Source organism: Diabrotica virgifera, chromosome 4, assembly GCF_917563875.1.
Source record: "Diabrotica virgifera virgifera chromosome 4, PGI_DIABVI_V3a".
NCBI classification, from domain to species: Eukaryota; Metazoa; Arthropoda; class Insecta; order Coleoptera; family Chrysomelidae; genus Diabrotica; species Diabrotica virgifera.
Window position 1 is genome coordinate 152,795,541 of NC_065446.1, and position 24,189 is coordinate 152,819,729.

The window sequence follows — 24,189 nt, forward strand, 5'->3', positions numbered from 1 at the left end:
CGTTATGTATTAATAATGTAGTCACTGAAATTTTCAGCTGCGATTTCGTTGAACCTCTATCGATTTTCATGAGAATTGAGGAGTAGTTAGAGGATACCGCAAGAAACAAAAATAATATGGTGCTAACTTGCGCTTCTACCCTGGAGATGGATGGCATCCCCTCTTCGGACTGAAAATTATTTTATTAACATAATCCCATAATTCGATAGAAGGACAAATTCTAAGCAAAATTTGTTATATAAAGTTATTAAAGTAAATCATTATTTTTTGAGCTGTTACAGATCAAATATTTTAATTTTTCTTGAAAAAAATGCATGTTTTAAAACGGTTTTTTATAGATAACTCAAAAACTATAAGTTTGTACAGAAAAGTTATCATTACCAAATTTAAGATAATAAAAAATTTAATAAATTTAATGCTTGAAACATGTTGTAATATTAATTCAAAATGGTAATTATTGATGGTAATATGTGTTTTTCGGCGAGTAATCAAATCTAAGTATTCAAGCTTGAATAATTGGAAAGCGATGCATTTTGTAAAGTATACTAAACACTTACTCGGAATAACTACTATTAAATGAGATCCAGAAAAAGTTGACAGCATTAAAATTACTTAATTTATAATGAAGATAAGAGAACCCTTTCGATTTTAGCAGGAAAAAATGAAAAATAAAGCATGCGTCATTTCCACAAAAAATTAAATTTAGAGTAATGCCTAAAATACTTTTTTTATTTTAAAATAATGTCTTTAAAAATTTGAACTGGTTTATAGTGCATATTTTGGAAAACAAAAATGTTTTTAAAAAATTAGAATTTTTCAAATTTCCGCAAATTTCATTTTCTTTTGATAATATCTCCAAAAATATTCTATATTGTACGTAAAGAATGATCGTGAACCAAATTTTAGTTTTTTCTTTAACAAAAGATTCTACTTTTTTACTATTTTTGTAGGATAAAAAATAACCGAGATAGAAACGTTAAAGCCTAAATTTTTCTTTGAGAACTATGTAAACACGATCATTTAACCTTGTGTCTTAAAAAAGGGATTTAAAAGATCAAATTAAATCAATAGCCCTTCAAATTACCTTTCAAATGGTTTTTAAATGTACTAGAAGGACGGCCGCAGACGTTCGGATACAATAAGCGTCTCATTGCAAAGACAATGGCGTCGACTTTTCTAAGTAACAAGACATTTCCTCAACACACACTACACATTACACTAGGTACCTGATTGCAAAAATCCACTAAACCATTCCAATGACCATTAGTTGTCGAGTAATTTAGTTAAATAAAAAAAATATACCAGACATCACAAAAATTATTTACGGAGTTATTCTAAAAAACACAATATCATTTTTTTGCAATAATTTTTAAAGCATAAATTTTAATGCATTTTTTTTCTAACTTCTTCAGGAGCTTATTTCATGGGCGTTCCTGTGTAATTTGATAAGTGTAATTTAATAAGTATATTAGAAATTAGAAAATGCACCGTTTTACCATTATTTAAGCTTGAATACTTAACTGTGGAAATTATTCTACTTTTTGTTATCTTCAATTTTGGTAATAATAACTTTTTTGTAATCAGTTATAGTGTTTGAATTATTTATTAAAACGCTTAAGGTATCCTCTAACCACACATAAATCTTCATGAAAATCGATAGAGGTTCAACGAAATCACTGGACATAGCTCATAACTGCCTTTAGTAACTGCACTATAACACTCAAAATATTATTTTAAAATGGTACAAAATAAGTAGGTAGTTTGAAATAAATAAAAAAATAAAAATAAAATAAATAAAGAAAATTTACTCATACACATTTAGAAAAAATATTGCCTACATAGCAAAATCAAATTTAAGAATAAAAAGGACTTAAATCGTTTAAAAGCCCAAACCATTTAAAAATGACTTCTTTGTTTTCATTTGGAGTTCTGTGACTATGGGCATTTTAAGGCTCATTTGGCGATACACCAAATTTGCTCATTTATTTTACAATATGTTTTCCTATACTTAATATTGCCTAAATGACTTTGTAATCAGTTATATTATGGTTACTAAAACGGATGCTACGATTTTTTGATTACGGTCCGACATATACAGGGTGTCCCGGAAAATAGTGCGTTCCTTTAAGGTATGGAGATAATACACAATTTGGAACAAAAAAGTCCTATACCATTTTTTTCTAAAGTTAGCCGTTTCCAAAAAAAAGTTAACATTGTTTTCCATATACCTGTATTTTAATGTTTGGAAATTTTAATAAACTGGTAACATCGTACGCACTACGGAATAATAACATAATAAGAACTCGTTTGTGATTGTGATTAACAGTATTTAAAATAATCCAACCTAATAGTAGGTAATACTTATGTATTTACTATTAATTTGTTTACTAAAATTATTTTCTTTTGAAATGTATTAAAATACCTTCTTCTTCTTCTTCTTCTACGGCACTACAGCCCAAATTGAGCCTTGGCCTCCTTTATTTTTTGCCTCCACCCTTGCCTGTCTGTGGCTGCTCTTCTCCATACACGGACTCCTAAAAGGGCTTGTGCGTCGCTGTTTACTGTGTCTTCCCAGCGCTTTCGTGGCTTCCCAACCGGTCTCTTTCCTTGCATTCTAGCATTCAGTGCTCGTTTTGGTAGCCTATCCTCTCCCATTCTTATCACATGTCCGGCCCATTGCAATCTTTGTAATCTAATGAAGTCTGACAGGGACGTTTCCTTATAAAGTTGATAAAGCTCGTTGTTGTATCGACTTCTGAAGATTCCGTTTTCCCTCACAGGTCCTAGTATTCTCCTAAGTACTTTCCTTTCGAATGTGTCGAGTTTGTTTTTGGATGTTTCTTTCAGCACCCAGACTTCACTGCCATAGCATGTTATTGGTCGAATTAAGGTTTTATAAGATTAAAATACCTAGGTATTGCATAATTTTAAACGAATTACACATCTTTTAACATAAAAATACATCTTTTAACTTAACTAGTATTATGTATTTAGTAAGGTTTAAATGGGTTGAATGCTGAGTATTGCTGAGGGCTTTAACTGAATTACATAGTTTTAATAGTTTACAGTGCAACTTAAATACACCAGATAATGTCTCAGTAATTTGTTTACTTGTGAACTGAAATAACTAAGTTGTACTTACTTGAAAATAATTATTATACCGAATAGATGTTTCAAGTAACCTTTCACAAACACCATTCATTGGTAATAATATAATAGGTAATACACTCACTATTCGAAAACATTTTCGGCATTGACACTAAACAGGATTCTTTAAAACTATCTGTTTACTATCTATCTTCTATCTCTATTTATTTACATGGGACTGTCTATGCTTAAATTTGCGTACCGCACATAGTTGTCAGATTTAAATTTGCCTACCAAAATACATTTTAATTTTTTGGTCAAACGGTTGCATTTAGAAAAAAATGTTGTAAGAGTTTTTTGTTCTACATGGTGCCTTCTACCTATACCTTTAAGGAACGCACTATTTTCCGGGACACCCTGTATATCATTATTATAGTAACTTCATATTGTAGATAAAATTCAATAATTAATTTTAAAAAGTACGATTTTATGCACAAGAAGGTAAGGTTTCACAATATATGTTTCGTCTTTATTTAGACTCTAGTTATTGCTAACCAAGAGCGTTAAAAGGTGAACAATATCACACCTTTTCTTAGAGATTTATTAAATTTTTGAGGCTCACGAGGTCTGTAGTAGGTGCACGGGCAATATTTTCAACAGAATTATTTCTCGTTGAAAATACTTCGAGTACCTAGATCAATTTTCTGATCTGACAACACTGATTTGCATTTGGAGCTGTTAAAAGAATCAGTATTAAAGTTAAAAGTTTTGACAGCTAAACTAAATACGGGAAAACTATTGAAATAATCTGCGAAATCCTTACGAATCTTATTGGCGCTGCATTGATACACATTTTGAACATGTAGATTAATAAATAATAGTGCATTTTATAAATATGTATATGTTAACGACCAAACCCGATTTCAGGACAAACTAGTTTGGCCTAGGCCAAACTAGTTTATCCTGATATTAATACAGAAACTGCAGGATAAACTAGTAAGGCCTTTATAATACACCTACAAACCCAAAATAAATAGATAAACTATATAAAATACTCTGTAAATTATTGGAGTATTATTTTATTAAAAGGTAATGACTCGTCGTTAAAATTTATGGAAATGGGTAATACAATCATATTATAAAAAATAATGAATGTTTTTATAAATGCGTTAATAATTATGCCTCAATTATAAAAATCATTCATTTTTCCATGAAGTGTTTTGGTGATACTTAGAATTGCGGATTATGCTCTTGCAGCTGTTTGGGAAACAGTTTTTGTTGCAGTTACACTTGACAAAATCTTGTCCTGATCCAACTTAACCTCTCGGAGCTACAACCCTTAATGATATTTCAGAGCCTTGGTTTACTTATATCTCTCCTCTCCTATGGCGCTACAGCCCAAGTCGGGCCCTGGCCTCCCCTAGCATCCGCCTCCAAGTATCTCTGTCTCTAACTGCTCTCGTCCAGTTGTTCACCCTCAATATCTCTTTAGCATCTGTTCTCACTTCGTCTATCACCTCTTCCTTGGTCTTCCTACTGGCCGACGTCCCACCATAGTTCCATTAAGCGTTCTGCTAGGTGATCTGTCGTTATCTATTCTTATAAGGTGACCTGCCCAGCTCAATCTTTGTATTATTGCAGAATTTGCTATAGACGGTTCTCGGTAATATTTGTATAGCTCGTGGTTGAACCTTATTCTTCATGTACCATTGTCACAAATGGGTCCCAGTATCGTCCTTAATATCTGTTTTTCAAAAGTATTAATAAGGTTTATTTTCTTTTCTGTCACGATCCACGTTTCTACACCATATATTGCTATTGGCCGTATGATGGTTTTATATATTTTAAACTTAACTTTCCTCTGGATGTCTTTGGATCCAAACACCTGCGACAAAGAGAAGTATGCTTTGTTAGCAAGCATTATCCGTTCCCGCTGCCCTTCTCTGTTTTCTGTACACCCAAGTATGTGAGCTGTTCTATTATTTCTATATTAGCGTCGTTTATTGTTAAATTCTGCAAGATTCGTTGATTCCTTGCTTGTATTAGGGATTTAGTTTTATCTATGTTGACGGCCAGCCCTATTTCTTTCGCATTTTCTTCAAGCTCCACATATAGTTCTGTGACGTCCCTTGCGGTTCTTCCCATCAAGTTTACATCATCTGCGTACACCGTAATCTGCTTAGACTTATTAACCAATAAATTTTTTGGGTTTATGGACATTTTTTAATGGCATATTCCATACATATATTAAACAGTCGGTACCAGCCCATCTGCCTGTTTTAGCCCTTTAGTTATCTACTTATATCTACTACCTATAAAAAAGCATCGTCGAATCTTTTAGAGACATTAATACTCCAAAAGTTTAGATAAATTATCTCCAAAATACCACTAAGAGTTGCAGCTACGAGAGATTCAGTTGGACCGGACAAGGTTTTGTCAAATGCAGCTGGAACAAAAACTGTAGCGCAAACAGATGCAAGTGCAAGGAGACAATGATACTCTACAATTCGAAGTGTTACCAAAACACTCCATGAAAAAATAAATAACAATTTTTATAATTGAGGTATATTTATTGCTTTTATAAAAAAACTGTTTCTTTTTTTTAATATAATATGATTGTTTGTATTGCCAATTATTCATTAGTTTTAACGACGAATCATTATCGTTTTATAGGCTATTGATTATATTCAAAATAAGATAGCTAAAAGGAACTACAACGTTAACGGGGTTTTATTATTTCATATCGTCAATTGACATTTATATATGAAAAAACCGCGGAGTGCTACCATTTAAAGGGTTGCGTTTTTGAGAAATGGGTGAATTAGTCCCTGGGCAGAGGTTACATTAGGGTGAGTTCTATGCACTTTTGGTACAATCATACCTACATAAAAATTGTTCCTGGTTAAATTTCCTATCTAAATATCACTTTTTAAAGTCAATGATACTTTTTTTTACAAAAATATATTCAAAAGAAAAAGCACAAAGAAACCCAAAAGAAAGAAATTTGGTTTCTTGTCCCATAACTTTTGTCCACGAGGATATAGGTATAGACATTGCTTTACAGGAAAAAAACCTATATATTTCTTCTTTAAAATTCTGTTTAGTAGAGGTAATTAGGATTTACAGTTTTCGAAATATGATTTTTCAAATTCGCCACTCACAGCAATTTTGGGCAATTTTCCTTGTTATTTTGCAAATATTGTTCTGTAACTTTTTTCTACGTAACTTTAGCTATATGCAATGGTACACGTAATAGAAATAGAAATCAATTACCTTTAAAATGGTCTACTGTATAACGTTGTACGACTTTGTTTGAAAGAGATTATGGTCTTTGAAAGTTTTATAATTTTAACAATTTTTTAAAATATAATATAAAAATTAAATAATATTATATAATATATTATATATTATATAATATTATATTATATATTATATAATACCTAATATAAAAAAAAATATTATTTTTTACGATTATTTTTGAAATTTCTCATTATAACTTTTTTTCTTCTACATTTAGGTATATATTATATTATATAATAAAAAAAGCTTATTTTGTTTACTTTAATGGTGTACAAAATTAAAAAATACGAAAAATTACAGATATTATTTGTCAAAATGTAATAAGTACTTGCAACGATTTTTAATTTTAGGATTATTTTTTAAATTTCTCATTATACTTTTTTTTCTTGTACATGAATATTTAAAGAGGGCTTACTTTCTGTTCTTTAAAATGGTGTATCATCTATATTTAAATAATAGAAACCGAGTGATTCTGATATTTTTTACCTGTATTATTTAAAATTATATCTTTTACAAAAATTATATAAACATTAGTCTTAGAAAACATCACTTTCGTTAAAATTATTTAAACGTTGACATTTAAAAAATTTTCAAAATCAAAGTCCATCTCTTCGTTAGCATTAGCTTCAATATCTTCCTCTGACACCTTAGTTATCTTAGAGTTCCCTCAATTAGTACCCATGTACATGCACCTTTGCAGAATATTGAACAACTAATTTCTATCTTCCTAAAACCGCAGTTTTTTGTACATCCTTTGGTACATTTACATGCTATTTTTTCAAGCAAATCTTGTGGTGCAGGAGCTTTGACAGTAAATATTGGAATTAATCCATATTTTGAAGTTTGTCGGCCGAGTCAAGTGGATCATCCAAAGTAATACCTATAAAAAATAAGATTCAATCATAACACACAATCAGATAAAATAGTTATAATGAGAAATTTAAAAAATAATCCTAAAATCAAAAATCGTTACAAGTACTTATTACATTTTGAAAAAGCATATCTTATTCAACAATAATCCTAGAATTTTTTATAATACACCATTTTAAAGTAAACAGAATAAGCTTTCTTTTTTATTATATAATATATACATAAATGTAAAAAAAAGGTATAATGGGAAATTAAAAAATAATCGTAAAAAATATAAAAACTCGTTAAAAGTATAAAATCTTGAAAAAGATAACCTCTTTAAATGAAGTTGTACAACATTTTACAGTAGAACATTTTAAAGGTATTTCATTTCTAGTCCTCTTATATGTACCATGTATATGCCTAAAGTTGCGTATAAAAAAGTTACAGAACAATATTTGCGAAATAACAAGGAAAATTGCCCAAAATTGCTGTGAGTGGCGAAATTTGAAAAATCATATTTCGAAAACTGTAAATCCCAATGACCTCTACCGAACATCATTTTAAAGAGAAAATGTAAGTTTTTTTTTCTCTGAAGCAATGCCTATACCTATATCCCCGTAGACAAAAGTTATGGGACAAAAAACAAAATTTCTTTCTTTTGGGTTTCTTTGTGCTTTTTCTTTTGAATATATTTTTGTAAAAAAAAGTATCTATGGCTTTAAAAAGTTATATTTAGATAGGAAATTTAACCAGGAACAATTTTTATGTAGACGTGTTTGTACCAAAAGTGCATAGAACTCCTAACCCTAATAACCCTAATGTAACCTGTGCCCAGGGACTAATTCACCCATTTCTCAAAAACGCACCCCTTTAAATGTTAGCACTCAGCGGTTTTTTCATATATAGAGATTCATTGACCATATGAAACAATAAACCCCGTTAACGTTGTAGTTCCTTTCTTTAGTACATAATCAATAGCCTATTAATAAAAATGATTATTTTCCAATTACGGAGTATTTTTTTCAGTTTATCCTATCGAGTTTAAGATAAACTGGTCTGGCCTAGGCCAAACTTGTTTATCCTAACGTGTTCAGGCCAAACTAGTTTGTTCTAAAATCTGGTTTGGCCGATAACATATATACATATTATATAAAGGGTGATTCATTTAGAGGTACTTTTTTGGTGGGGCTTTGACGGAAGATAGTGCAAGAATTGTAACACTGGTTGCGTTTTTATTAAGTATTATTTGACATTTCATTCTGAAAAGACGTAGCCCGGCACAGCGTCTAGTCACAGTATAAAGAGGGACAGTAAAAGCTCTTCCATGTCGGTACTTTGATCTCAAGAAGTAATACCGGCAGTACGCAATTGGTAATTCACCAGTGGTGGATGAGGTTTTTCCCTGTTAAAATCCGTACGTTTCTATGCCACTAGCAATGCGAGAGTGGGGCAAAAGCGACTGAGAACATTGCGCGGTCGTCATGCGCGTCTAAAGATTTTACTTCCAATTTTTTGGAGAGTGGTTCTACTGTCCCTCTTTATACTGTGGTCTAGTAATTCAGCTATTCGCGGTGTGCAAGTACTTGGAGGGAATACGAGAAACGATCGTGCTGCGAATAGCGGAAAAATAGCAACTTTTTTAAATAATTAATATTGTCAATTTAAATTGTAAAATTGACGTATATTTCATACCTTGTGCGATCTTTGATGTTACGATCTCAAATAGGGGCTGATTCTTTGTTTTCTAAAGGGGCTTTGACACCGGTTCAATAAAAAAACTTAAACATGAGCCAAAAAAGGAATAAAATGATAAATTAAATGAGGCGCAAAGAGGTCCACTTACCAATTCAATCCCTGCATTTGGTCTTCAAGAGGGCCCTCACCTGCATTTAACACTGCACCAAGTCCGTACACAAAAAAAAGCCTTACAAGCTAGGCTGTTACACCGGCAAACTAGCGAGCCGTTGGTTGAGTGGCAACTTACGAGCTGTTGATTGTAGAACAACTTGCGAGCCATTGATTGTAGAGGCACCAGCTTCTCTTACTTTTGACGAACACTACTAGGCTCCAGTTTTTGCACTCATTAAAGCAAACCTCTTTTCTATCGCGATAAAAGGCAAAATAACTAGAGTTGGGACTATTTGCCTTCCTCGTGTAAATAAGTTAATTCAAATTTAAATGCAAATACAACATTCTCCCCCACCAAAATGCAGCTTTGAATGGTGCATTTTAAAACTATTACAAGCTAATAAACAAAAAAAATAACTTTAATAATGGCACTTTGGAATAAATCCCAAAAAAAATTAAACAATATCATACTAATAACAAGATCAACAAAAAAACTAAGGAATTATTTAGATAGGCAGAGGACACAGCTTGACCAGGGGGCGTCGAAGAATTCCCTTTGAGGTCTTAACATCCGCAACTCTTATAATTCCATCCTGTCCCGGAAATACTTGGGATATTCGTCCCAAACGCCATTGCGACGGAGGGATATTATCATCCTTTATAAGGACCATCGTTCCTAGTTCGATAGGTTTTAAATTATCGGATGAAGTCCATTTACTGCGCTGATGCAAAGTATGCAAATATTCTTTGCTCCAGCGTTCCCAAAAAGTTTTATGCATTTGATTTATTAACTTCCATCTCATCAAATGAGATGCAGGAATATACGCTCCATCAAGAGGTTCAAACACAGCCGAAAGAGGTTCTAGATTTAAAAAATGACCCGGCGTTAGAACTGACAAATCATTAGGATCAGAACTTATAGGGGTCAAGGGCCTAGAATTAAGATACGATTCAATCTGAATTACGACCGTGTTTAGTTCCTCATATGACAAGATCTGATCGCCTATAACGCGAGCTAGGTGCGTCTTTACTGACTTTATTCCCGCCTCCCATAAACCGCCAAAGTGGGCAGCAGATGCAGCATTAAAATGGAAGGAAATATTTTCATTTGAAGCAGCATTTTTCATGAGGTTAAGGTATTTAGCAGCGCCAACAAAATTACTGCCACGATCAGAATATAAATTATCAACCCTACCACGACGAGCTATGAAACGCTGCAAAGCAGAGAGAAAAGTCTCACTCGATAAATCACTAGATAACTCTAAATGAAGAGCTTTGGTGACCATGCAAACAAAGAGGCAAAGATACACCTTACAAGATTTAGCTCCTCGATAGCGATTCATCACAACATAAAACGGTCCACCAAAATCCATACCAAAATTCAGGAAGGGTTTAACCTGGGAAATTCTAACTAGGGGTAAGTTACCCATTGGAGGTTGGTAATTTCTAGGATTGGGCCTCCAACACTGTATACATTTTGACAAAACCGAGCGTATAGCACGCTTAGGAGACAAAATCCAAAATGACTGAGCAAGCAAAAAACTAACTGTACGCACCCCAGCATGACAGTATCGTTTATGGTAATAATCAATCAGCAAATAAGTTAATGGACTTTCGCGAGGTAGGATGCAAGGAAATTTCTTATCAATCGAAACAGACAAATATCTAAGACGACTGCCAACCCGTAATACTCCTTGATCATCGATAAAGCAGGACAACTTTCGCAAAGTTTTGGAAAAAACATTTCCCTCGAACTTCCTTTCAAAATATCGATGTTGAGTATATTTAACTAGCATAATCAACGTCTCATAAAGTTCCTTTGAACTTAAGGGACCTTCTCTCTTATCATTGGGGAATTTTGAATTCCAAGCAAACCTCAAGATCCAAGCTATAAGTCGTCGTATAAACGAGAAATCGGAAATGTCATTCAATAGATTCTCAAGAAAATTATCATCATTAACACAAGCCAAAGTTACCGTACGCTCCTCATCAAGCATTTCAGCACTCTCAGAAAAGCAACAGGAAGCGTCTGGAATGGGATCGGTGTTATACAAAAACTCAGGACCTGCAAACCAATGAGATTGCTCCAACATTAGAGCAGGTAAAACACCTCTGGAAGCCAAATCAGCGGGATTCTGAGCAGAAGGAACATAAAACCAACTATTAAGAGAAAGGCATTCCTGTATATATGAAACCCGGTTAGAAACAAAAGTTTTCCAACGATGAGGAGAGGATTTTATCCAACTTAGAGCTACCTGAGAATCGGACCAGGCTACAAATTTTGCGATTTTAAGTTTAGGATCTAATACTCTAACTACAAACTGCATGAGTTTAGATAGTAGAACTGCAGCGGACAGCTCCAAACGTGGAATGCTTACAGTTCTTATGGGAGCCACTTTTGACTTCGCGCAAACAAAAAAGACACAAACCTGATCATCTGGTAGAACAAAACGCAAATAAATAACAGCGGCATAACCCTTTTCACTACTGTCACAAAACCCATGTACCTCACAACAAATATACCTGGACACGAACATGCACCTAGGTATTTCAAGCTGTGCAAGGGATAACAGTTGTTCCTTATACTGGTTCCAAACTTTACAAATTGAGTCTGGAGGAGAGTCATCCCAGTCGATTCCGGACAACCATAAACGTTGGATAAGGTGCTTCGTGAACAAAGTCATGGGAGCTAGAAACCCTACAGGATCAAACACTCGGACCAATTCAGACAACATACTTCTCTTAGTACAAGATTTGTCCAGAGCGGTCACTTTAAAAGAAAAACAATCCAACTGTGCATTCCATACAAGTCCAAGGATTTTTAGAGGTGACGAACAACTAGTATCATCAAAAGAAATAGGTTTCTTACCAATATGCGACTCCGGTAAACCTTCTAATAATCGCATATCATTGCTCGACCACTTACGCAATTCAAACTGACCTCGAGATAACAAGGATATCAACTCATTCCGAAGATCTAGCGCAATTTCTAAGGTATCACCACCACAAACTATATCGTCAACATAAGTACTCGTACGCAAAACTTCAGCGGCAAGGGGAAACTCTCTACCTTCATCTTCACTCAGCTGCAACAAAGTCCTTAAAGCAAGAAAAGGAGCTGATGATACACCATAAGTAACTGTTAATAACCGAAATTCCTGTAACTCTTCATCAGGAGAGAATCTCAAAACAATCCTCTGATAATCACAATGACTTTTCTCAACTCGTATCTGCCTATACATCTGCTTAATATCCGTGGATAAGACATATTTATGAAGTCGAAAACCCAATAAAATAGTTAAAATATCTTGTTGTAGTTTCTTTCCAGTAAACAAGCACTGATTAAGAGAATTCTGATTTCCAATTCGAGCAGAAGCATTAAATACAACTCGCAACTTGGTAGTCAAACTATCAGGTTTTAATACAGCATGGTGAGGAATATAGTAACAAGATAATGGACGAGAAGTTTCTGACACAAGCTCCATATGATGCAAATCCAAATAATCTTTCATAAAGGTACAATATTCCTGATAAACACTAGGATTTTTCAAAAGCCTTTTTTCTAAGGAAAGAAAACGATTTACAGCTAACTCAAACATTCCTGGAAAAACAGGAGATAATTCCCTGAAAGGTAGAGCAACGGTATAACGACCAGAGCCGTCTCGACAAACATTCTCAACAAAATTTTTCTCACAAAGAATATCTTCAGGAGCTGAACTTTTTACTTCAGGAACAGTTTCTAAACTCCAAAACTGCTTTACAGACTCCTCCAACGAAACCATTTGATCCACGTGACAAAACAACGAGGTGGCAGATGTCATAGGAACCGAACTACAGGGACCCATAAGGACATAGCCAAAAACGGTATTAAGAGCATCAGGCATACCTCTAGGAGTTTGAACTTTACCTTCTAATAATAACTGAGAAAAGATATCAGCTCCAAGCAATAAGTCCACCTTACCAGATAGATGAAACCGAGGATCTGCCAACTTTAAATTAGCAATATAAGACCAATGCCCAACATCCAAACTAACACCGGGTAGGTCCTCACAAATTTTTGGCAACACAAACGCCTCACAATTAAAAATAGGATCCACTCTATCCACAGGTTTTATCTGAAGATCAACTCGACCAACCACTGTACTTTTTATAGCACCAATACCTTGTACCGATAAGGTAGCAGAAGAATGTCTAATACCTAACTGACGAATACAAGACTGAGATACAAAAGAGGTCATGCTGCCCCCATCAATTAAAGCTCGAACAGGTTGATACAATCCACAACCATCCATAATTTCTACCACAGCAGTAGCTAACAAAACGCTCGAGTTTTTTGAGGTAACACTACCTAATGATGCAGCATGTGAGCTCAATGTTCCAGTATTAACCTGAGCATCAGAAGAAGCAGTAGTTGGAACGGCAGCAACAGAAGTAGCGCCTTGAGTGGCACTTTCAGAACTTTTAAAATGTAAAAGACTATGGTGGGATGAATTACAATGACAACAACGAGAGGTGACACTACAACTACGAGAATCGTGTTTTTCTAAACATTTAAAACAAAGACGCATTCTCTTACAAGCGTTGTACCGTTCATAAGGGGATTTATTTAAAAATAAAAAACAATCTTTTAAATGGTGATCGGCAGAACATAACAAACAAGTCGTCGCATTAGGCTTCGAAAAAAAACTATAGCGATTATTGACTTTAGAACCATTTTTATTTGCATTGTGTTTAGAAGGCGATTTATTTTTTCTATTAGAATCCTTGGGAGAACAAGGCGACAACAAGGATGAGTCAAACAAAATGCATTGACTTTCCAGGAAATCAGATAATTGAATAAAACTAGGCATTTCACTAGACCCATGTAATAATTCAAACCGTTGGTGAGTCTCCTCGTCAAGCTTGGTGAGAATTTTGTAAGCTAACACAAAATCCGAAATTTTATAACCCAAATTTTCTAAAGTTGCGGGAGCTTCTTCAATTTTGCACCAATGTGCCATTGCACGCAAACGTTTATTTAAATACCTATTTTTTAATTTATCATAAATCCTAACATAATTTTCTCTAGCTAAAGGCAAGGATTTAGCTAACCTTAAAGGAGGCCCTTCTAAACTTTGAATCAAATACGTTAATTTTTCCGTATCATCAACGTTAGGTCTACGGTGCACAAGCGCATCGAACAAGTCAAAAAAAGTAATTGCTGACGTAAATTCACCGGAAAATTTAACTAATTCTAACTGCGGCAAGCGATCATTACTAGGAGGTTGTACTACATTCGAAGCGGCGATATTTTGCTCATTTTTTTGACTATTATCATCATTTTCAAAGAGATCCGCGAAATTAGCCTTGATCTGATAATAATCATTTAAAAATTGGGAATGAATAATGTCCTCAGAATCTAATTGAGCATCCGTAGGTTCAGAGTTCAAAAGATTTGTAACGATGTTTTGATGATTTTTATTAAAACTCTCCAAAACATCGTCTAACTCTGAGTACCGAACACGAAAAAGCGACTGCTTATGAACCTCTGTAAGAGAAGAATTGGATAAACGCAATAACGTTTCTAAATCGTTCATTGCCATTCTCCTTTGAAACGTATATTTTTTCAATTTATCAGCCATTATGGAGAAAAAAGAATAAAAATTTGTTTAACGTAATCAACGATAAAATTAAAAATACAAATAATCAACGATCCCCTGGTCAAGCTGCCACTGGCATAAAGAGAACGCAATTTTAACTATAATTAAATTCAAATAGCTAATATTTTACAAGTTTAATGACCTAAACAATTGAATTTAATAATTTATCAAAAAACAAGAATCCTTATCAAGCTGCCGTAAAGGCGAGGACTTTAAAATTTGAAAACTCACAAAATTCTGTGTATTGAATACCTGAAAACCATTCAAGGTCAACCAATTAACATTACCTGCTACACGAAATAAAGAGGCAAAAAACTGTAGGCAATGTTTTTTTTTGGGCGTTATTCCAAAATGCAAATTTTTTTATAATACTCAAAAATTAATTGTTAACAAGCAATTGTATACAAACGAGGAAAAACAAGTCACCCCAACAATTAATGAACAATTAATTATAAAAACAATAAAGTTTAAATTCTTTAAAAAACCGACTATCAAAGCACCTCAAAAAAACAATATCCGGCTCGAAGGACCAAAATGTGCGATCTTTGATGTTACGATCTCAAATAGGGGCTGATTCTTTGTTTTCTAAAGGAGCTTTGACACCGGTTCAATAAAAAAACTTAAACATGAGCCAAAAAAGGAATAAAATGATGAATTAAATGAGGCGCAAAGAGGTCCACTTACCAATTCAATCCCTGCATTTGGTCTTCAAGAGGGCCCTCACCTGCATTTAACACTGCACCAAGTCCGTACACAAAAAAAAAGCCTTACAAGCTAGGCTGTTACACCGGCAAACTAGCGAGCCGTTGGTTGAGTGGCAACTTACGAGCTGTTGATTGTAGAACAACTTGCGAGCCATTGATTGTAGAGGCACTAGCTTCTCTTACTTTTGACGAACACTACTAGGCTCCAGTTTTTGCACTCATTAAAGCAAACCTCTCTTCTATCGCGATAAAAGGCAAAATAACTAGAGTTGGGACTATTTGCCTTCCTCGTGTAAATAAGTTAATTCAAATTTAAATGAAAATACAACATACCTACTGTCATTGAAGAAGAAACATTATATGTTTCTCCACAATATTGATATGACATGCAATTATTATAGAAATGTAAATTCATTAATTGTATTTTGCTTGCAGTACTGCATTTTAATAATTAATTTTATTTGCTACATACAATTGTTAACCTTTTAATAATATAAGCTCAGTCTTAGTTTTTCTTCTTATAATTTTTTTGGGCTATGACCTTGGCAATTATCCAGTAACCAGGACCAATATGATTGGCCAATATAATTAAAAGTGCGAAAAAATTTGCCGAGCTATGAAACCAGGTCTCGCTTTTCCGAACTTTCACGGTCCCAATATTACGAAAATAAGCGTTCTATGAGGAATGTGTTTCGTGCGGTTAGAGCAACTTATGGTCCACATAATCAGCATACCGAACGCATAATGCGCTATATTATCAGTAAGTTTGAAACCCAGTTTTCATTACTTAATAACACGTGGCCAAGTAGACCACATTCAGCACGTATTGAAGAAAATATAGCGGCAGTAGCGGATGGTGTACGCGAAAATAATGAAGAATATATTTGTCGCCGTTACCAACAGATTGGCTTGTCGTATGCAAAAACTTGGTATATTTTTCTATATCTGAAGGCGATCGACCTTCCGGGTTGTCGCCGTTTCAGTCTATGTGCTCTTGATAAGGTTACAGAAGATTAACTGTTTTCAAAAAAAAAGAGCAACCCGAAGGGTTTCAAGAGTTGCCATTACATCCAGAAAAAAGAACTGTTCAGTGTGGTTTATGGACCTGTGGAATCGTCGGTCCATATTTATTTAAAACAGAGGCCGGCCAGAATGTTATTTTAAATGGAGAATGGAGACCGCTATCTCGAGCCATGATAACGGAGTATCTGATGCCTGAAATTAAAGTTCGTGGTCTCGACGACATTTGGTTATAACAAGATGGTGCCACTTGCCTTACGAATCCTAAAGGCATGACTTTCCTGCGAGAACGATTTGGTTAGCAATTTATTTCACGTTTCGGACCAGTGAATTGGCCTCCAATAACCTGTGACGTCACACCTCTAGACTTTTTCCTTTGAAGTTACCTAACTTCCAAAGTCTACACGAATAAACTAGCTACGATGGGGTATTGGAAGCCAATATTATTCGAGTCATTGGTGAAATACCAATCTAAATGCTCGAATGCGCTATCGAGAATTGGAACTTCAGAATTGACCAGCTTAACCGCAATCACGGTCAACATTTGAAAAAAAATTTTTTTAAGAAGTAATTCTAAAGAACAGTTCTTTTGTATGGTAATCACAATTTTCAAATAGAATTAATTTTTTTCATTTTTTTTCTTTTTGAAAAAGTACCTCTAAATGAATCTCCCTTTATATGATTTATATGTCGATAATATTATTATTTTAGCAATTGCAACATAACCTATCACATTGTGTAGATGAACATTCTAAAGGAATTCCCATAAATAAAATAAATGTAGCCAAAATTCCAATTTACCATACTTCTTGTTTGGGACGCCAGGCTATTAGTGGTTGTTATGAACCACTAATATCTGCTTCAAAACAATGTCTAAATATAACAGAATCATATTTAGTAGATATTTGGCAGAATATAGATAACGAATTAATAGCGTACACGTGTAAAAACGAAGATAAAGTACAAAGTAAGTAACGAAGTAAGTTTATTGTCCTTTAGTTTTATCACATAAAAATGTCAGTTCCTACATTAATTGAGACAAAAAGAAGAATATATATTTATATATAATTTATTTAATTCAAAATACGTTTTAATGTCAGAGAACAGGAAAAAATGTTTATTTGACAAATAAATATTGTTTTTTACTTAAATTCAATGTTAAAGCTGTCACCCACCTGCCTCTTGGCAGTTTGGACATTTCATTTAGGCGAAAATCAGTGTTTATTTTTCATATAATTTTTTTTTAATGTAAAAACATTTTCAATCTCTTTGCAACCTGAAAATGCTGCAGCACTATACTCTAGTTAAATCGAAGAGTACAGGAAGAGTCTATACCGGTTTCGGGGCTTTTTGCCCCATCGTCAGTAGTCCCATATCCTCTTCTCTCCAATTCAACCAGGTACCTCGATCTATGCCTTAAGATGAGGAAATTTTAAATAATTCACATCCCATCTGCTCAGAGAAGAGGATATGGAACTAATGGCGATCGGGCAAAAAAGCCCCGAGACCGGTATAGACCCTTCTTTCACTCTCCGATTTAACTAGAGTATAGTGCTACTGCATTTTCAGGTTGCGAAGAACTTGAAAATTTTTATACATTTTTAATTCATTTACTCTTTTGTGAAGTACTTAGGAAACCTTCTCGTTGGAACTTTACCACGCTGAGCAGATGGGACGTGAATTATTTAAAATTCCCTCATCTTAATGTTCGTCTCGGCACCCGTATGGTTTATAATTTTTGAAAGTAGCGGAGGTAGTAACCAGAGAGTTTCCATCTGTTGTTAATCTAGTGGTATGAGAACGATATTTATTGTCGTTTTCTGTACTACTGAATTGATAAATTAGTTAGTTTCTGTGCCTAGATATCTGTGCCATTTCTTTCTTTGCAATCTGGGAAGGCACAGATCTAGGTACCTGGCTGAATTGGAGAGAATAGGATATGGGTCTACTGACGATGAGGCAAAAGCCTCTAAACCAGTATAGACTCTTCCTTCACTCTCCGATTTAACTAGAGTATAGTGCTGCTGCATTTTCAGGTTGCAAAGGAAATGAAAATGTTTATACCTTTTTAATTCATTTACTCTTTTGTGGAGCACTTGAAACCTTGTGGTTGGAACTTTACCACGCTGAGCAGATGAGACGTGAATTATTTAAAATTCCCTCATCTTAATGTTCATCTCCGCACCCGTATGGCTTATAATTTTTGAAAGTCGCGGAGGTAGTAACCAGAGAGTGTCCATTTGTTGTCAATCTAGTGGTATGAGAACGATATTTATTATTGTCGTTTTTTGTACTACTGGATTGATAACTTAGTTAATTTTTTATGTTTTCTGACAGCTAAAATATAGTTACAATTAAATAAATTACATACATTCTTCTTTTTGTGACAATTAATTTAAATAAAAAATAAAATTTTTGGACACCCTATATAAATAATTATCTTAATGTTTATTTGGAGAATATCTTTATGGAAGATTGAATACCCTTTAAAATGAGCTATCACATGACCCCTATCCTCATTTAATAAAATCATCGATTACGTCATCACGCCCAGATGGATGACGTCACTAGTAAGATATATATGCGAAAAAATCGTAATTTAAAAATAAAAATTGACATGTTTCGGTAATTTCTAATAATGTTTTTTTTTTTATTTAGCTAATACCTCGACAACTAATGGCCATTGGCATGGTAGGTACGGTGAATTTTTGCAGTTAGGCACCTAGTGTCATGTGTAGTGTGTGTGTTGAATAAGTGTGTTGAGTCTTGTTATTTTGCAAAGTCGACGTCATTGTCTTTGCAAAGAGACGCTAATTGTATCCGAACGTCTGCGGTCCCTCCGGTGAGTACCGATCCCACAAGGACAGAAACTATTTTCATTTATTAATTTATAATAAACGAAATATCTCTGACCCTGGTGAGATTCGAACTCACGAGCATTCGGACCTTTCGATGCAAAGGTAGGCGCTCTTACCACTGAGCCACTGAGGAGGTTTCTAATAATATTGTTTATTTAGCTAATAATGAATATACGTTACTTTATGGACGCACTATATAAAATATAGTATATGTATATAAAATATATAGGTCTGGATCCCGCGTATGAAAAAAAAGTTGATTAATAGCAAGCTTAAAATTTGTTAATAGCTTAAGGGTGTCTAGTCGAATAAAATTTGATATATGGGAACACTGGAACAAGGGCAGTTTTATTTCTGGAACAGGTTAAACATTTGGAACGGTCATACCACGAGAACGGCACATTTATTTTGTTCTACAAAACAGACTTAAACTCTTCGAACAGAGATTAAACTCTCATGCAAAAATCAGACTGCTATTTATCACCTGTCATAATTCCTGTCATTTGACATATTCTACATGTTTCACTCATTAAAACGCCCATTTGGTGATAAATAGCAGTCTGATTTTTACATGAGAGTTTAATCTCTCTTCGAAGAGTTTAAGTCTGTTCTGTCGGACAAAATACATGTGCCGTTTTCGTGATCTGACCATTCCAAATTTTTAACCTGTTTCACAATTAAAACTTCCCCTGTTCCAGTGTTCCCATATATCAAAGTTTGTCCGACTTGATACCCTTTAGCTATTAACAAATTTTCAGCTTGCTATTAATCAACTTTTTTTTCATACGCGGGATCCAGACCTAATACATATACACTTATACTGTATATAAAAACATTCCGCAACATTAATTTGTTGAGAAATACTAGGCTGTATAATAAATTTTACGGGTGTTGCTACTAGCCTAATTTTATTTTGTTATGTTGGGACACTCATGGCATTAACACCCAACAATAGAGCCAGAAACATCGGTCACCAATTCACGGTTGATAACTCTACATTTGAAGTGGTACACAAATTCACATACTTAGGCTCCCTGATCACCAAGGAGAATGTCATGTCGGAAGAAATCAAGCGAAACTATTTTGGACTGAGTAGACATAGACATTAAGCCAAAAACAAAAATAACCCTATATAAGACCCTTATACAACCAGTGCTGACTTATGGATAAGAGACATGGACCATCTCCAAGATAGATGAAAACCTGCTGTTATATTTGAAAGAAGGATCCTGAGAGCAATATTCTGTGGCATCTCTCAAAATGGTGTTTGGAGAAAGAGGTACAACTACGAGGTATACCACAGATATAAGCATATATTTGGCGGTAAAGACGTATCTCTTATAAGAATAGGGAGACTAAGATGGGCATGGCATCTATCAAGATCACAGCAGAACAACCTTCCTAGAAGAACCCTTATGTCACAACCTCTGGGAAGTAGAAATAGGGGTAGACTAAATCTCAGATGGAAGGACGGTGTAGATGAGGATGGGAGAAAAATAGGCGCAGCAAACTGGCAATGGAAAGGACTGACTGGCGTAATAAACTTGGGAAGGTCGAGGCTCGTTCATAGGGCTCTAGCACCATTGACGATTATGTTGGGACACTCTTCATATGAACATGTGTGAAGTCTTATTGTAATCTTTGAATTCATTTCTTTGTTTACAAGCCATTTATTATAGACGTTTCATATTTTTTACAATGGTAACAATAAAGAATCGTGCCGTGATGAAATTTTTATTTTTGGAAGGTCTAAAAGCAAACGAAATTTATGAACGAATGCTGAAAGTTTATATGAAGTATTCGTCTTCAATTAGTACAGTATAAAAATAGATTGCTGAATTTAAACGTGATCGTACAATACTTGAAAATGATCCACGTCAAGGACATCAAAAAATAGCAACAACACCAGAAATGATAAAAAAATACAGAATATGGTATTGGAAAATCCTTGAATGATTAAAGGAGATTTAGCAGAAGCCCTAGGTATATCTTTGCAAAGTACAAGCAATATTTTGACTGAAGTATTGCCTTTCAGAAAGCTGTGTTAACAATGGGTGCCGCATTCGCTAACAAAGCAACAAAAACACGTTCGAATGCGACTTTCTCATATATGTTTAGAGTGTTTTCAAATGGATAGAGTAGAACTTGTGCATCGATTTATCCCTATGGATGAGACTTGCGTATATCAATATCATCTTAAATTGAAACAAGAGGCTAACGTGTGGTGTAACCTGGTTCTCCGGCTACAAAACGAGTTTGTGTCTAAAAATCGGCCAGTAAGGTGTTAGCATAAGTTATTTGGGACACGCGAGGAATTTTGTTTGTGGATTACTTGCAAACTAGAAAACCAATAAATTTTGGATATTACTGTAACCTTTATGATCAGCTAAAGAAAAAAATCGTGAAAAAGAGATCCACTTTTCAGAGGAAAAATCCTTTTCCATCAGGAAAATGCACCGTTTCATATGGGCATTTTATCAATAATGTAATAAATAATAATAATAATAATAAATGTAACCTCCTATGGGAGTTTTTTGTCGGTTCTTCTATCAGGCGCGGCTCCCGGTGAATGGGGGAAGCTCTCTGGGTATTCGTAGCGCCAATACCCAGCGGGTAGCAGGGATACTTGCCGTGGAACAAAAACTGCCACCTGGCAGTAGGTATAAAATGCACACCCATTAATATGGAGAATATTGCTTTATGTTTAGGATCGCTGCCTGGGGATCGCCAGGGCACGTCTGGAGCCGGCGCTGGACGTTACAGCATGCGGGACGTCGGTGGTAGGGTGTTGAGGAGGCGGACCCCTGTCATACAATCAGCTACAGCCCAACAACAACAACCACAAGCGAGCCAAACAACAGCACGAGCTCCACCCGCTGAAGGTGCTGCGCTGGAATATCCGCCGGCGCTCACTCAAGCAGGACGACCGAGGCAGAGCATGAAATGGACTGTGTCCATTAACGAAAGCATTTTGCGCTTCTATTATAAGGTGATAAACCTCGGTCAAGAAACGATCGGCTACAGACAACAGATCTATGCCGAATTTTGCAGGGAGTACCCAGATATTCAAGTATCGGAGCAAAGAGTATCAGATCAATACCGGGTAATCATAAGAAACAACCTTATCCCAGAAACTAGACGCAATACGATCAAAAGCGAAGTCGAACGGGAGATTAATAACCAAGAGCTAGTTTTAGATCGAGTCCCTAATGAAGATTAATCTAATTATAATCCTTAATGAGCGGATTCCTGAGATTCCCATACCAGAAACTCAACCTGACAATACACAGCAGGAAAACAATGAGTTGTGCGATAGTCTAGCAAACGAAATGGCTCGTGACGTACAAGAGTTTAATGGAACAAATCCACTTAGCAGACCACTTCTACCACGAATAAACTCTTGTAAGAATCTAGGTGCGCTGTTACAAATTGTGAACACTGAAGTCCTACCCAATTATGTCGTAGAAGTCCACACATTGGAATATCTGCATATGCTAATCTACTGTGCAGCAACAGCAATTGCTAATGTAATGTGCGTTAAGATCAGAACACGACGGGGTACTAATAACGAAATGACTGGTAATAGAACTGCACCCTGGGAAAAAAGACTTCTCGGAAAAATTGAATTACTGCGTAGGGATATTGATCAAGGCACAGAATATATAAGGGGAGTAACAAGTAGAAAAGTCATTAAGAGAGCTGAAGAAATAATGCGGAGCACTGCAAGACACTCGAGATACGATCCAGAAAATAACACAGCACAACAGTGTCTGGATACATTAAAACAAAAACTCTCCGTCTATTCAGGACGATTAAGAAGGTATAAAGTCAGTAACAACCGAAAATGTGACAATGCACTTTTTGAGAACTCTGAGAAGGCGTTCTACCTAAAACTCAACTCCATCGTAGAAAGTGTCGACAAGTCTTACCCAAGCCAAGAAGAGATTCATGAGTTTTGGGGAAATCAACTTTCCACACCAGCTGCTCTTAACGACAATGCTGACTGGATAGAAGATACGACGCACAACTGTCACCACTACGTCACAGCTAACTACGAACCATTCACTACTGAAGAGGTCTCAAATATCATCAAAGAACTTCATAACTGGAAATCTCCTGGACCAGACGGAGTTCAGGACCTTCCAACTTTGTATAAATTGGTCACATCCTGTATAACCCGGCGTATCTACCAACACTGTGCTCTAAACAATATCATAGAGCCTCAACAGAAAGGATGCGCTAAGGGTTCTATGGATTGTAAAGAACAACTTATCATCGACTCAGTCATTTCTAACCAGGCATTCACCAAAAAAAGGAACATCTTTACTGCCTTTAATGACTACAAAAAGGCCTTTGATTCAGTGCCGCATGAATGGCTTATAGATATATTAAGAATATACAAAGTCGATAATAACATAGTGACTTTTTTAAGGCATATAATGCCAAGTTGGAAGAATAAAATTCACCTCCAAATACCTGGAAAAACAATATCGAAACGGAAAATGTCGCAGTCGCCTATTTCAAGGAGACTCGCTGAGTCCGCTGTGGTTCTGTTTGGCTATGAACCCCCTATCACAGATATTAAACTCCACTGACTCAGGTTTTAACATTAAAAACAACAATACTCTAGTAGCGGAACTTAATCATCTGTTGTATATGGATGATTTGAAATTAATGGCTTCTACTCGAGACAATCTAGAACAGATGCTAAAAACAGTAGAAACATTCTCTAGTGATATTAATATGTACTTTGGACTAGACAAGTGCCGCGTTCTAAATATAGTCAGAGGAAAGATACTGCCCGGTGGATTCGATATGCCAAATGGCCAGAACATCGAGGCCATGGGTGAAAACGATATATACAAATATCTTGGAGTAAAG

General features: G+C 35.0%; 1 protein-coding gene across 1 annotated transcript in view; it reads left to right on the top strand.

Annotated features, from left to right (window-relative positions):
- The window catches only part of LOC114333978 (uncharacterized), a 92,944-nt gene that overhangs the window by 33,133 nt on the left and 35,622 nt on the right, over positions 1-24,189 (top strand). Inside the window, exon 4 of the mRNA XM_050648430.1 lies at positions 17,162-17,417. Within this exon, the coding sequence (XP_050504387.1) occupies positions 17,162-17,417 (256 nt within the window). The remainder of the gene's footprint in view (positions 1-17,161; positions 17,418-24,189) is intronic.